The following is a 16999-nucleotide window of genomic DNA, read 5'->3' as shown; positions in this document are numbered from 1 at the left end:
CCCGATCTGCGCCCGGGGAGGGTCGAAAAGCCCACTAGGAACCAGGGATTATCTGTTTTGAATGCGTAGGGGTGTGGACTACCAAAATGGGCATGCCAATGCCCTTACTCCCCTAACACAAAAGGAACAGGTTCTCTGCCCTCCAATGGATGATGAAGGTTATTACCCCTGATGTTCCACCCCGCGGGTAGGGAGGGGAATCCCACTAGACAACATTGAGTTTTTTGTTTCCTTTAAAGAGGGGTGGGCACTACCCAGAATGGGCAAGCTGATGCCCCCCAAGACAGTGAGCACTGTCTTTCTGTCTACCCGTGGGACAGATGGTGTTAATTACACCCGTTCTGCCCCCGGGTCTGGGCAGCAAGCCCACTAGGCACCAGGGATATATTTATGGATATGTCAGGGAGCGGCCCCATAGTCTAGGGTTGCTCCCCTTTTTTTGGCACACATTTTAGCCGGTTATGCCCCCCTTGGGGCAGATAAGCAATATGTTTAGGCTCATCTGCCCCCAAGGGGGGGTAGAAACCACTTAATACCAGGGAAAGTTTCTATGTGTGTGTGTGTGTAAACTAGAGTTTGTCTGACGGTCTGCATATACTGGCTTTTGGCTGGCTGTGTTTGTACTGGCATTTTGCTGGCGGTGTGTGTGGACATGCTCTTTACTGGTGGTGTGTGTGGATTAGTGCTTGGCAGCAGTGTGTGTGGACTAGTGCTTGCCTGGCAGAGTGTGTGGACTGGCACTTGCCTGGTGGAGTGCTTTGGATGGTGCTTGGCTGGCGTTGTGCGTGGATGGCACTTGGCTGGCATTGTGCATGTATTGGCACTTGGCTTGCGGTGTGGGCAAACTATCGCTTGGCTGGCAGTGTGGCTTGCGTGGATCCCCCAGCGTTTTCTTAGTCAGTATCCACAGCAAACCGCAAATGTAGCTAAAAAGTCACATTTTCCTCACATGTCTGTGTGGGAAAGTTGGAAATTCACCATACCGGCACAAACTTCCTACCACCCAGCGTTCCCCTCGGTCTCCTGATAAAAGTGAGGCCTCACTTGTGTGGGTGTCCAAACCAGAGTCAGCCTAAAAACATATTTAAAAAATTGCCCTCATGGACAAGCTTTGGTTTCCCCTCAAATTTTCATTTTATACATTTTTAGGCTGACTCTGCTTTGGGTACCCACACAAGTGATATATAATTTTTATTTGGAATCAGAGGGAAACGCTGGGTGGTAGAAAATTTGTGCTGGCACACTGTTCCCGCACAGAAATGTGAGGCAAATGTGATTTTTTAAGCTAAATCTGAGGTTTGCAGGGGATTCTGGGTAATAAAACATTGGGGGATCCATGGAAGCCACACCTCTGTGGACCGTCCCGGGTACCTAGTTTTCAGAAATGTCTGGGTTTGTTAGGTTTACCTAGATGGCCACCAATCCCAGGAACAAAAACTCAGGTACCCCCCTATCTGTCACAAAACAACCTGTTTTTACACAGGAAGCTCCTGCGTTTTAGTCCCGAGCCCGGCACCATTGAGGGAAACCTACCAAACCCATATATTTCTGAAAACTAGACACCCGGGGTAGTCCAGGGAGGTGTGGCTTGCATTGATCCCCCAATGTTTTTTACACAGAATTTCCTGCAAACCTCAAATTTAGCTTAAAACCTCACATAGTCCTCACATTACTGTGTGGGAATGTTGTGGGATCACCAGGCTGACACAAATTTCCTACCACCCACCATTTCCCCAAGTCTTCAGATAAAAATGCTACCTCACTTGTATGGGTGGGCCAAGTACCCGCGACAGAGAAGGGCCCAAAAGGTATTGTGGAGATATTAAAAACTACCTGGTATTTCAAGAGGGGCACCTGCGATTCTGGTCCTAGTCTCGGCGGCCATCAAGGGAAACCTACCGAAGCCAGACATTTCTGAAAACCACATTTTCCTCACATTACTATGCAAATAACGATTGCTTGCCCTGCAGGTTGTTCCATTGCTAGACTCTTTAATGATAAAGTTGCAACTATATATATCAGCGAGCAAAGTGGTAACTGACAAGCATCTATTTACTGTTAAAAATATACTGCGTCAATACCAAATATTTGTCCATAAGGCTCTTGTTAGCCTAATTTGCAAAAGGCGGGCTGGCCGCAAGCCCAAGGTGGCATGACCATATTTCAGAGGCAGGAAGCGGGCTCCACTGTTTGAAAGTGCAGAGTGTCATTTGTGTTGCATACACATTTGTCTTTCACAAGAAACTTGAAAAGAAGATGTTGTGCCTTTGAACATTAAAAACCTCGGCCAAGGGCTTGTTACTCTCCACTGAACTTTTGGCTAGTCATTGAGAGGACTGAAGCATTTCCCTGTGGAATCCCCAACCAGAACAGAAGGAGATTGAACCCACCTTTCCCAAATTCAAGACGATCCAACCTATTCCTTCTAATTTCTTTAGCCGCAAACTAATTTATTTTGCATGTCTCCCAGTCTTCAGATCCTTGAGATGTCTTCCATGGGAGAGTGCTATGCAAGTGCCTTCTTAATCCTCAACCAGGGCTTGGCATATGCCCATGAGATATGTTTAATTGTTTCTTAGATTCCAAACCACATTTTGGAAAAATTGCCTTTAAAGCAAATTTCTAGTTTGTCTATTTTCACTTGCTTTCTAAGCCCTCATAAACCATGCACAGGGGATGATAGCTATGTATAGTCGCCTAGTGGACCCTAGAGATGAAAAATTTCAGGCTACTATTTCTGCCACTGATGTTAAATTATTGTAGCACTTGTTGGGTGGTATAGTCGTTCTTTGCCTTAAGTGTATGTAAAACTGTCATTAAAATGTTGGTATGCCTGATAAAGCTTAGAAAACTGGTAATAATTAGTTGTCAGGAGGTAATATTAAAATTGGTCCTAAATCAATAATGACGCAAATTCTATGTAAATGTGTGTTCTATCTAAAGTGCGGAACAAATTACCGCTAAACTATTAAGAGCATGTCTTCATTCAGATTATAAAGTGGTAAAAGTGGCCTGTTATTATTATCTCGGCATTCAAAACGTTTTAATTGTTCTAAAAAATAACCTTTAATTTTAGTAAATAGCTTGACCGAAATGAGGCGTTATGTTCACAGGAAATGTTATCTTGTTCTCTTTGAAGGTTTTGCGGTAAACGCTCCCATCCAGTAAATTAATGCGCACAAATATCATACTTCATGCAAATGAGGCTCTTTCCTCTCCATTACTAAGCTAGGAATCCGAAGAGGCAACCCACGTATGGTGCATGTTCAATGGCAGAGTGTTGTGTTGGTATTGTTTTACCAAATCTGTATTTTGTGTAGAAACAAAAGGCATGCAGTGTAATGTACGCAGATGATTACTCGTAGAGAACCTCTTCACTTCATCTCTTTCGACTATAGTGTTCCGACCTGGAACGCACCATTCAGTAGAGCCCTTTTGTATAGCTTTTGCACAATAGGACTCTTTAAATTTCGAATCTGGGACTGAATAACTGCTATTGTTTAAAATTAAATGATATAATTTAATACTAATGCTGTTTGAAAGCCTGGTTGCTTCAGTGTGATTAGAGAATGTGTACTGCAGCAGGGCATTTATTTCCAAGTATTCTCTACACCTCCGTGACTCACACTCAACTTCTCTAAATGGGGCGTTGCTAAATTGGAGAAACTCTTTTAAAGGACTTTCAGGCACATGCAGCAACCTTTTTTGCGAGCGCAAATGATGCGATTCGCAAAAATCGGCTATTTGCGCCCGCAAAAAGGTCTTCTGCGATGAATCAAACTGTAAGGCTCTCGCAATTTAAGAAATCGCAATTTATGGCGATTTCCTAAATTGCAATTGCATTTAAGGAATCCCAAATTGCGATTCCTTAAATGCAATGCATGATCAAATCGCGATTTCTCAAATAGAGGTCGCAAATTACCATCAATTTTAACTTGATAGTAATTTGCAAAAAGTTTGAAAAATACATTAAAGAGCATTTTTCAAAGTTGTAGGTTACACACACACATGCCCTTGGGGCATGTGTGTGCGCAACGTGTGCACAGATCAATTTCAGGGATGCAACAGGGTGTCCTTTTGACACCCTTGCACCCTTGAAATTTCATGCGCAATTTGCAAGTACCTATTGGGTATTCACAAATTGCGCATGCAATTTCCAATTCATTCCTATGGGCCTGTAGGCCCATAGGAATGAATGGAAAGGCATTCCTTAATCGCAACTCACATTTTGTGAGTCGCAATTAAGGAATGTTTAGAAATCGTTAATTTTATAGCGATTTCTACATGCATAGGCCTTTGCAATTCCTTAATTGCGATTCATTAATAATCGCAAAAGCCTACATAGAGGCACATGCCTGATGATCTTCAAATTCAGATCTTATGTGGCATATACAGTGTTTCCTTAACTTCCAAATACTTTTATTCTTTTTTTAAACCTTTTCTTCAAGTTCTTCAAGAGTTGTGATGTAGGTGCCAGATTTTCAGCATAACAACTAAATTATGGCTTGGATATGCCCATTCTGGAGCTTTTTTGAATATCATTAATCCTTAAAACCATCTAACAAACATTCAATGCCACCTTCACCTCCAGCAACAGATTCAAATTCACCCACGTCACAAAGCTCACCTGGACTGACCACACCATTGTCCACTTTACCATCTCTCGCAGAACTCAGTGTACCACCACCAAGCACCACAGTGCCACCCACCTCAGCTGGGATAAAGTCACTGAGACTTAATGTACCCAATCCCATAGCACCACACAAGCCAAAACCTCAACAGATCTCAACCAGGCCATCTAGAACTTCACCACATGGATCACCAAGTTCGCCAACGAAGTCGCCCTGCTGAAACCAGCTAAATCGAACAAAACCTCAAAACAAGCGAGCTGGTACACCCCAGAGCTCAGAACTACCATGCGAAACTGCCACGATCCAAGAAGTGATGGTGTGCTTCGAAGGACCCCTCCGACAGAGCCATCCACAAAGCAGTCCTTAGCGACCACCACTGGCATCTCAAGGAAACCAAGAGAGCAGCCATCGCAACCGCATCAACTCAACGGCCAACCACACAAAGGAACTATTCGAGATTGTCAAGGAATTCACCAACTGTACAGCCACAGAGAACACCATCCACCATCCTAAGAACTCTGTGACTCCTTTTCTGAATACTTCCACAGCAAGATAGCCACTATTTACAACAACTTCAACACCCAACCCACCACCCCCTGCCTCTACAACGTCAAGCAAACAGCAATCAACAGTTGAATGCTAACCACTTGGTCTCTTCTCACTGCACAGGCCACCTCCACCATGATGAAGTCCACCCACTCCAGGGCATGGACCGGCCCCTGCCCCCACCACTTCTTCAACCTCGGAACTAACCCAATCAGCACCAAGATCACTAGTATCCTCCACATCTCCATCTCCACAGCAACCTTTCCAGATGTATGGAAACACACAGATGTCAGACCACTCTTAAAGATGCCCTTGTCCGTCTCCAGTGACCTAAAAAATTACTGACTGATCTCCTTGCTCCACTTCCTGGCCATAGTACATGAGAAAACTATCAACCACCAGCACACCGAATATCTGGAACTCAACCACCTACTCGACGCATCACAATCAGGATTCCGTGCCAACCACTGCACCAAGACCGTGCTGAGCACCGCCACAGATGACATCAGATCTTTCCTCGACCGCGAAGAAACTGCGTGCTGATCCTCCTCGACCCCTCAGCTGCAGTACGAGACGGGAAACCGTCTCCCACCACACCATCCTCAATAGACTCAACATCATCAGCATAGAGCAAAGCTGCTTCAAGTGGATCACTTCTTACCTCTCAGACTCACACAGAGCATCAGACTGCATCCCTTCACCTCCGCATCCAAGTACATCACCTGTGGAGTACCCCAAGGATCATCCCTCAGCCCCACCCTGATCAACATTTACATAACCTCTCTTGCAGATGTTGTCAGATCCCACGGCCTCAACTTAATTTCCTAAGCTGACGACACTCAATTCATCCTCCTCACTGAGGACCCTACCAACACCAAAACCAACTTCCGCAGCACAATGACAAACATAGCCATATGGATGAGAGACATCTGTTTCAAGCTCAAGTCCGACAAAACAGAAGTTCTGATCTCGGGGAAGAACACCTCCCTATGGGGCCACAGTTTGTGGCCAACAGAACTCGGACTAATGCCCACACCATCAGACCATGCACGTAACCTCAGCATCATCCTTGAGAGTGAGCTGATAATGAAACAGCAAGTCAACGCAACCTTCAGATGGATCCCATTCAACACCAGAAAGACCGCCATGCAGGCCCTCGCCACCAGCTGCGTTGACTGCAGCAACGCTCTCTATGCCGGAATCTCCACCCATCTCCTCAGTAGACTCCAGACATACAGAAAACCTCAGCCAGACTGAGGCTGGACCTCCCCAAATGGACCCACATCACTCCCCACTTCAGAAACCTCCACTTTCTCTCATACAGAACAGATGCCAGTTCAAGATCCTCATGCACACCTACAAAGCTCTACAGAACTATGGACCATCTTGCATCAATCCTTGATTGAAATTCCACCTGCCTGCAAGACACTTGCACTCCGCCTCACTCTCACTTGCACCCCCCCGGGCCGCTCATTTTCCTATATCGCCACCAAGACCTGCAATGACCTGCCTCTGCAGGGAAATTAATATATTTAATACTAGCATGCAATCTGTCCTCAAGAGTACCGAATAAATAGCTCCAGTTCAGGAACTCCAGTTAACCCCAGTATTCGAAAACATCTTCTGCCGTTGATCCGAGATCCTAAAACACAGTGACTGAGCAAAGCTGAATAGGGGCCAAAACACTTAGGTTCCGGGTATGACAACTGCCTGCAGCCACCACACGTAGTCTGTAAATCCTCCTCGCCACCCTGCTGTTAATCTAACACCTCTCAATGTTATCAACTCGCCTGGAAGTACATTTTCTGCATGTGTTTTTAATTTTTTTATCATACTAATCTTTTGCATGTTACCGTACAACTATAGTGAAATCTCTTCTGGAGCAGGGAAATGAATATATTTAATACTGTGGTCTGCTCTGTCCAATAAAATACATATTTGGTGGTATAATTCATCAATAATGTGCACTCAATAAACCAAATTGATCACAATTTAAGTTAGTTTGTTCCGTAATATGATTTTATCTATACAGAACAATCCAATAGAGATATCACTCAAACTTTAAAAAGTGTTTTATCCTTCTTATTGTTCTTATTCTTAAGCCTTTCGATGCTGATGACGGCTGGGAGCCGTCATGGCACACAATGCTCGTGTGCTGATGACGGCTCCCAGCTGTCATGACCACGCCCGCAATCCGAATCTGCCGCACATGAGCGGAATTCCGGCCGCGGGCAAGGGGTTAATATTTGAAGGTATCACAGTCCATTTAATAATGTCATTGATACACTTGGTCCCTACTGGGACTTCCTTGAGACTTAATTTAATAATAATAAATACAATCGTGTTTTTTACATTTTTCAGTCTCATTAATATCAGCCAATTATTTTATGAGCCCAAATATACACGCATAACGAGAATTTGAATGACTCCTCGACTCGATACTATTGTATCCATGAAATCAGGCTACTGAACAAATTAATTTAAATTGTGATTACTTAGTTTACTGAATGCACATTTTTGTCCAGTTATTCTAAACATCTGTCAGATGTTGACAGAATGGGGCTCTATAGCAGCTTATCCCCTAATCAGACTCTAGTGATTGTACCAGTAATGGGTTCTAGGTATAGATATTGAGTCCGGGATTTAAGAACATTAGTTGGTATTATAAATGATTTGATGTTTGGTGGCATATAAACACTGAAAACATCCATTAAGTAAAGACGTTTTTTGTAAAATTTGCATTGCATTTTTTCATGGGATTCCAACAATTAACTAGTAGCATGCACTTCGTGGCTCAGTGTGGAAGTAATAATTGAGTCTTTGAGGTTTTCGTGAATTTGAAGTTTATATTGATTGTTCCATTTCCGCAAGGAAGCCAACCATCTGTTGGTTTTCAAACATCTGAAAACTTGGCTATTCTCTTAAACCCTCCCTCCCCCCTTAGCTTCAGAGGCAACGCTAGGATACCTCCGGGTAGCCAGGCGCTATACAAAAGCTACTTTCATTTCATTTCATTTCATTAGGGTTGTTCCACAGCATATCATCTTGGACGTAAAATGTCTGAGCCATAGATCCCTTCCTAATCTATAGTAAACACTTGTGCATGGTGTTATAGAGTTGTAAGACTCGTCGTATTCTTGTGTTTAAACAATGGAGATGTCTGTTATTTGTCAGGAATAATGAAAATGCCAACAGGAGTACGGACTAGGTAAACTCCATTGCCAGTCAATTATAGATCGAAACAATTCAGTTTAATTACTTCTACCATAAGGATAGACCACATTTTATCACAATGATAGTAGCATTTTTTTAGTACTGTATATTACCCTTATTGTCCTGTTGACAGATCCAAAAATGAAACAACAAACCTGACCAAAACTGCTATTAAGGTAGAGGTTTGGATAACAACTTTGGCTGGTTCGTTAACTATTTGTGCAACTCATTACTAAACGACCTAATGGTTACACCAATAATAAAGACTCAAGTCAAATAATCTTTATTTGGTCAAAAAAAGACCATAAAAGCACACGTTAAAAATAATTACTAACAGATCACGCAAATCTAAAAGACAAAAATCAATTACTGAATTGATTTTCATTGTCAATGACCTTTCAAGCATCGTAGCTGAATCATGCTGCATATTTTTTCCTTCAGCCCCTAGCCTGGGTAATATAAATGCAACACTGCATGACAAATTGTTGGGCATTCACAGCGTTGTAAAAGCAATAAACCTTCTTGATATTTTTTGAAACCTTTCTCGGCTAAAATTGGCCATAAAAAACGGGTTTTAAAAGCAGAATATAAAGTGCAAAATTACATAAAGTGCTTAGTGGACTGTATGGATACTTCGTCGCATGGGCAACAGGGTAATGATGCAACCATGTTCCAGTAAGGTGGAAAGCCACCAAGAAGTGAATCGTATTTACTTGAAGGCGTGTTAAATAAAATCTTTATTCTTGTACTTTTATTCATGATAGATAGGGCTACCTTTCTTCGTAGGTTGATAATGAAATACATGAGTGGACAGTAACCATGTCTAGAACTTTCTGAAATCTCATTTTATCTCTATGGGCATGGTATGTGTCCTTTTCCAAGGCCTTCATACGTGAGCCAATCCCAAGTGTATTTTCAACGGTATCGGATAATCCTTTGTCTTGAAAAGTGGTTGTTATATACTTAATCCATGGGATAGATAGTGTATTAGACTGTTTCAGACAATTATCCCCTATTCCCCCCAGTTGAAACAATAACTACTGAGTGGATCAGATTTGAACGCACAGCCAGATATGCACTGACTTAAGTAGTTTACATAACGTTAAATTTCCATATGTTTTTGAAGCTCAAAGATCATCTTTACATTGACAATATACATCTCAGGGCATTTATGAAACCGCAAAATATTTCTGACGCAGCTGCTTTATTCTATCAGATTTTTTTTAGGACACTTTAAAAAAGTTGATCTTGTGAGTGAATTGTGTATATATAATTTATATCTGAGTGCCAGTTTTGTTTTAAAAATTCAATCTTGTGTTTTTTTGCAACAGATACCACAATGTGGACAAGTATGCTGATCTAAGATACAATCCTAATTGGAAAAGAAAGCCTACTGAAAATTCAGGACCTCAAGATGGCCAAGAGGGATTTTTCCTATCCTCTGATGAGGAAACATTGAACTTAGAAGAAAATAATAATGAACCAAAGAGGCATGAATTTCAGATTTATCCTGGAAAAAAAGCTGACCGAAACGTAGATAGGGACCAGCCACGTCTGGCCTCTGAAATTAGTGGTTCTGCCTCGTCTGGCAGCTCAAAGTCTCTCTTAAATGAGAGACTTAATGTGGCCAGCAACAAATATTTTTCACTGCATGAAAATGGTATGGAATGGAAGAAATTGCCAGGTGATAATAAAGAAGATGTCCCTATCAGCAATGGTTTTTTTCTTAGCCAGTCCGATGACTCTATAGATCAGTCTTCAGTTGGGAGTGGTGACAAGCAACAAAATGGTGCTGGTGTTGGAATGAACCAGAACACAAAAAAGAATAAACAGAAACAAGTAATGGACCACGTTTTACCAAAAAAAGACTTTATAGAAAAAAATAAGCTTACACTTGGAATGCCTGAGTCAAAACAGGATTCATATCTTCAGCTTCTCAATAAAACAAAAGGTGATGTTGATCATGTTCAGGTAGGATTTTTCATGTATATTGAGTATTTGTGTTGTATAAAATGTGTGCTCACCTTAAATGTAATTCATAGTGCTAACGTTTACTTTCTTAATTCAGATTTATTAACTGAATTGCCTTAGGATGGTTTTTGCCTTGTCAGATAGTGTACCCAAATTCAAAAAAACGTGTATATTCATTTTCGTTCTGACAAAGATGTTTTGTTACAGCATAGAGTTGTATAGGAAGTGCAATCCATATCTGTTTACTTTCACTACAAATTGTCTGATCCACAGCTTATTTGCAATAGTTAAAATCCTGCTCTAACTCAAGCACTTGTCATGTGTTGTTGTTTTTTAAATTTGAATGCATGTGTTGGTGATGCTGGTCACTCTGAAAGTGACATAGGAGTTGAGTAAAGTATAATGGAGAGTTCTCATTGTCAACGAGGTGCGGGTCAAGGGCTTCTATGTGGTTTTAGATGACTTGGATGTGCAAGATTTGTCAAGCGAAGTAGAGCGATTTGGTAGAGCTCTTAAAGAAGTTGGCTGTGGCTCCTAGACTCAGGGTGTATATGTGCCATGCCATGAAGAAGTGGGCTTACTCTCCATTTGATTTGTATGTTGCGTGGCAATTTTTAGTTAAGTCTTTCTGTTAGACCTTTACCTCTGATTCCAGAAATACAGACCCATCCAAATTAATTGTTAGTGAGCAATGCACCATGTGTTTATTGGTTGTGTCTGGTAAATGTTTGTCTTTTACAGACTAAACCGCCACACCTCTGTTGTTAAGGTTGTCACACCACTTCATAGGAAATCAGATTTTAGTTTCATTGATACCTTTGTTCACCTTTGACCGCCGTGCGCCAAAGATAGAGTAAAATATCTTTCAGAGCATTTCGAAAAGGTTCCAAATTTGGGGCGGATGGGAGAAATAGTTTCAAAGTTATAAGGGGGGTCCAAAAATGTTTGTGGTCACCAATATAAACAGATTTTTTATTGGAATGCATAACAGCAACACTGTTGAACAGCTGGTCACCAGATCTTTAGGCACTCTTGGCTTTTGGTCATTATATACTTGTCTTGCTTTACACTCCCAAGTAAAATTAATTCAGCACTCCCTAGCAGAGGCAGTCAGTAAAATAAAATCACAAGTTCAAATGCATGAGATAAAACACAAGCAGATAACTATGGCAAAACACACGCAAATAATGAACACTTACAAGTCATATAATAATAATGGAGCAAAACATAAGCAGATTATAATAAAGGAACATTCATAAATCAAATGCAAGAGAAATCGAACACAAGCAAGTAATAATAATAACACTGACGTCCTCTGCAAGAAGCAGACACTGTTAAATGCAAGCAATCAAACACAAGAAATACACCCTGTCAAATGAAGGCATGGAAACATATAAAAAATGTATATAGAATACATCAGACTATTATAACACACATGTAAGTGAATGCCAATAAACAAGAACCACTGAATGTGCACACAGACACACTCGCATATCACAATACCAATAATCAGAAAAAATACCCCACCGACTGCAATAGCTTCATCTTAGCCCACACACGACTGGGGGCTCCCAAATAACAATTCTGGGGCCAAAGAGACTTCTCAAGCTGGGAAATGCAACACTGAGCGGACGCGTCCGTCCCTCAGGAAGAGAACACCGTTTTTCCAAGTCAAGAAACATCAGTTTTAAAATATTCTCAATGCCCTCGACGTTTCAGAGAAGACCTCCTCTGCACCAATGAAGCTTATCAGAGTTGCCAATCTCCCATATTCATTCCAAAAGCAAAGGATTTCTCATGTATTCTTCTGCGCTCCCACACTACATGTTTCCCTTATCTTGCACTGATTTGCGAAAGTACAAAACATTTCAAAAAGTACAAAAACACCTTTCAAAGACGAAAACAATCTTAAACGAGAATAACCTAAATTAACTGCGAGTAACCTGGGGGCCTGCTTGTGTGTGCAAAACTCAGGAGTCAGAATTCAAGATGGCATGAGGGCATGTCAAAGCCAATTGTAAAAACTTAATAAAACTTCCCAATGTACCACATATTGCACATTTGTGCACCACTGCCTATAGCACCTCACTCTTAATTTTCCAATGTAAAACATCATGCACATTTGGGCATCACTGCCTATAACACTACACTCTGAAACATAGGAGTACATTACACACATTTCTCTCTCTCATGCCTTCAAACGCACATCCACGCGTTCTGTTCCTAGCATGGCTAAGGCTGTCCTACTCTGTGAAACACACTCACTTTGAAGCTGCAAGGAGACATTAATTTAATCATAAGTCAAAATGCAAGTGCAGAAAAAAATGATAACGTACATTCAAAATAGAGTAAATTACAATAAATAAAGTAAATTAAAACAATGGTAGTCAAAGGCCATCACGCAGTCCCAATACATGGGAGTGCCTTTAAGACTACAATGCTTTTCCCTTTATTTGGTGAAAATGTGTTTATCTGTTTTGGAGCTATAAGGCAAAATTCTTAGTGTCCAGTGCACATGTCAAATAAAGTATGTCTATTTGTTTCAAAAACTTTAGCGACACTTAAATGGACATGGGTGATCAGTAGGACCAAAGTGCGCACACACAACACACACATCACACTGTGCTTGCACACTGCACACTTACAAGTGTTTTCCTACAGTGCTCTTAAACATTGGGAGCAAAGCAAAAGAAAACATGAAAAATAAAGAGAGTAGCCTAGCGGAAAAACTGAGGCTGAAATATTCTCGAATGGGCATGTAAGCCTGTTAACTAATAGATATCTGTATGTGATGTTTGACAGGCTAGGGGGACAAAAGAATGAAAAGGGAGAGGCACTTTTGCTCCTGAGCTCCCTAGCTTGGGCCTTGGAGGCTAATCAGAATACTCCTTTGCCTGAAGATGGTTGAGGTTAATTTCTTACTTCACCTTGCCGCAGGGCTTTGAACGAGGGATGCCACCTTCCCTCTCACACTGGTAAAAGTGCATGGGAGGGACACTGCCTCCACTTGCAAAAGAGCAAAGGGAATGGACCTTCCTCCCACTCTTTTGCCCAAAGGTGAAGTGAGACTTACACAAAATCAAAAAGCAGGTGAGTTGCTGCCCGCTCCTGCACCAGTTCGGAACAGGTGCAGGAGCAGATACCAGCTGTCCGCCCTCACAATATTGTGGGCCAAGGAGCAGTGGATGGCTTCTACGTGGTCCATGCAACACAATATTGTGGGGCCCATAGATAATTGAGTCAGCTGACACATGTCCCTGTGCACTGTTCTGAATTGAGAAGAGGATATAGGGACAGGTGGCAATTCAGCTACTACTTTGTGACCTGCAACATTATGCAGGCAATGAAGCAGGATGTCACCTGCCTACCACACCCTTCTGCCAAGTGGGGCACTTAATTTGAGAGCGCCGTCTTTGGTAGAGGAAGGTGGCACATACAACCTGTGCCCGTGAGCATGGCAGGGTAGTAATTATGAAGCTATCCTCCCACCCTTTGGCAAGACAAGAGATATGAACATGTAATATCCCCTATTAGAGGTTGTATTAATCCCCGCCAATTAAAATATATATATATATATATATATATATATATATATATATATATATATATATATATATATATATATATATATATATATATATATATATATATATATATATATATATACATATCTTGATGTTCGCAAATATCAGGGTTGTTTTTTTGGGGGATTGGTAATGAACCACCCCAATGATCCTGGTATTCATGAACATTGAAAGATATTTTTTAAAAAGTCAATGGCATAGCCAGTAGAACTGACTTACATTTTTTGGTTACAAAACATATCTGTCACCTTTCCCAAATTTACGTGCAGGAAGCACAGGAGCTGCAATGGCAGGACGTGGCAGCCAACTGGGGCTGCAAGGAGACATGATCAAACAGAGTGGCTACTGGGAGGTGGCACTTAGAAAAGAGCCGGAGCACAGAGAAGTGCTGCAGAGGAAGTGGGCACATTAAACATCTCTTAGTAGGGTATTCCGGGGTATAAATAGAGGGGTTGTATGAGTCAGGGATCACATAGAGGGGCTTCAGACAGGAACTTCGAGGGGCAGAAGGGGTGGGGCAGTGCAGTTTAAAGGTGTTTCAGTAAAGCAAGGGCTTACTAAGGGACTGCTGAGGATAGGGCATAAAGAGGGATGCAGAGGATGCGGCGGCCACATGTAGGGCTTCAGGGTCAAGGCAGGGTGGCACACATGAGCTGCAGGTATTTGTGATAGTGTTGCATAGAGCCACCAGGGTTGGGGCTGGGTAGAAATCAGATTACAGTTGGACGAGGGCACATAGAGGCGCTGCAGATGAATTGGGTCAGAGCTAAGAATTGTAGGGAAAGCTGAGGACACAGAGGTCCTGCAGGGGATGCAGAAACACACAGAGGAGCTGCAAGGGTGGGTCAGAATGGCGCACAGAGGTTCTATGGAGAGGCGGTGTGTACACATTTCATCATCACATCCAGACAGCCCACATCATGCCCTAAAACACCATTATACGTCCACACAAGCAACATCATGCACCAACATCATACCTCAACACTTTCGCATCATATTCCCACATAACCAACATCCTACACCAACAAATCCATTATCACACCATAACACAAGCATAATCATACACCATACATGCACATATGTATTTCATGTTACCAATAAAACGTCATTGTAAGCTCATGCACTAGCCATTATAGATCCACGTAGTCCACATCATAGACCAAAATAGCCACCATAATAATTCAACACACCACCTGTCATATGTCTGCAAACCCATGGCATACACAATAACACATAATGCTGTAACACGATCATCATTTATTTACACAACCAACATCATACAACAACACATCTACCATCAGATGTCAACACAACAAAAACGTTATAGGTCCACACACCCGTCATCACAAGTCAACACAATCAATATCAGAGGTCAACACACCCACCACCATAATATCCACACAACCAACATTATATGCAGGCTTTCCTGTTTTCAGTGTTCATTTTTGTGGATTTCAATGACGTTTTCTCAGTGTTTTCCAAGCTTTTTCGAAAGGAGTGTTGATTGATGTTTATTCAGCAGCCTAACCCGCAAAAATGTATAAATACTGTTTTGCCAGTGTTCATAAAACATGTTGCTTTTTTCAATGATTGTTATAAAATACATAATTAATTTTAAGGAGAAGTATTGTAGGGCATGTAGTGTATTCCCACTGGCAGTGTGTCCAATGGAACTCTAGCAGACTGTGATAAAAATAGAAGTCTGTGTATTGCACTCTCGCACTCTTTAACTTTCTCATAAGTGGCCTCTCACATCTCATCGTTTCTCATTCTCACTTTCTCAGGACTGTGTCTGATTTAAATGCCTAATATTTTTTTATTGAGTTTTATATACTACGGAAATATTAGTGGATTAAGAAAGTATGAAAGTGTTACTTTGAAAGTTTTAACACATTTGTGGGGTCATAAACCTACTTCCTGTTAAGTATTATGACATTGTAGGGTTGTTCAGTTCTGCCAACAGCATAATGCCTTGTGGAACGTTTAAAATGTTGAATTACTGAAGGCTAATTTGTAGTCTTGCATTTTAAAACATATGCTTGCCATCCCTTTGCTGCACTCTATGCCTGCATACGAGAGTGATGCTGATGGTGTTGCTGCCAAGTGTCATGTGCCACACTTTAAGTCAGTCCTGATTTTTTAACAAGTTCCACTTTGTATTCTGGGACTTGAATTGTACTGTTATCATTGTAACTATGAGCTCAAAACCCCAGCAGTTGCAGTTAGCTAAAAGGAAAGGTTTAGCTCAATGTGGGACCTAATAGAAAAGCAAAACAATTACGCTGTTTTGTCATGTGGAAAGCCTGCTTTCGTCACTTCCCCTGCACAGGGTGTAAACGTTCTTTTCACTGGTACCTGCACTCCATGTTCAAAGTGTGGGATGCTTTTGACTACTGATCAGTATTCACTTGTGAGCAAAGTGACCTGACATTTGAAAGGGGTTTAGACCTTCTGGGGGAATGGGAATATGTGATAGTACATACTGGCCAGGATCCCTAGAGGCAAGTCGTGACATGAACCAGTGACAAAATTAAAAACCACCAAAGAAATCAAATATGATTTACTGCTCCCAGATTTTCTCCAGTGCATAAAATAATTAGATCAAACCAAACATGCTCCTATACCCTTCACCTTTAATTCAAGCGCACAAAACTAGAAGAAACAAAAGAAAAGAAGCAACATTTTAGTGACATCTCTAAACAATAAAATGCAAGCAGACTAATCTTATACCAGTGTTGCTTGCTGCTGCCTTTTATAGCAAAGTAATTAATGGGAACAAGGGGAACCCAAGTATCACTAGAAATCTGGGGTCTTCAAGTATTTATAAACACAATGTTCCCTAATACCTGGGACGATCAAAATAATAAAGAAATATCTTCATATAATTTATATACGTGGAAACAATGTGCTTGGTGCTCTTTTTAGTGCGATACACACTAGTGAATAAAGTGATCATGTAAAAAAATGCACGGACCATTTAATGCAGATACAACAATACGTCTTATAACACGGACCATATTTTTATTGTTGTATTTGCATTAAACGGGCCATGTT

At 41.4% G+C, this 16999-nt stretch overlaps 1 protein-coding gene across 1 annotated transcript in view; it reads left to right on the top strand.

The window, feature by feature from the left end:
- Positions 1 to 16999, top strand: part of JHY (junctional cadherin complex regulator) — a 452312-nt gene that overhangs the window by 118014 nt on the left and 317299 nt on the right. Inside the window, exon 3 of the mRNA XM_086956964.1 lies at positions 9722 to 10361. Coding sequence (XP_086813090.1) covers positions 9722 to 10361 — 640 coding nt within the window. The remainder of the gene's footprint in view (positions 1 to 9721; positions 10362 to 16999) is intronic.

The sequence above is a fragment of the Lissotriton vulgaris genome, chromosome 2_1 (assembly GCF_964263255.1).
Source record: "Lissotriton vulgaris chromosome 2_1, aLisVul1.2, whole genome shotgun sequence".
Taxonomy (NCBI): Eukaryota; Metazoa; Chordata; class Amphibia; order Caudata; family Salamandridae; genus Lissotriton; species Lissotriton vulgaris.
This window is presented reverse-complemented; position numbering and strand designations above follow the sequence as displayed.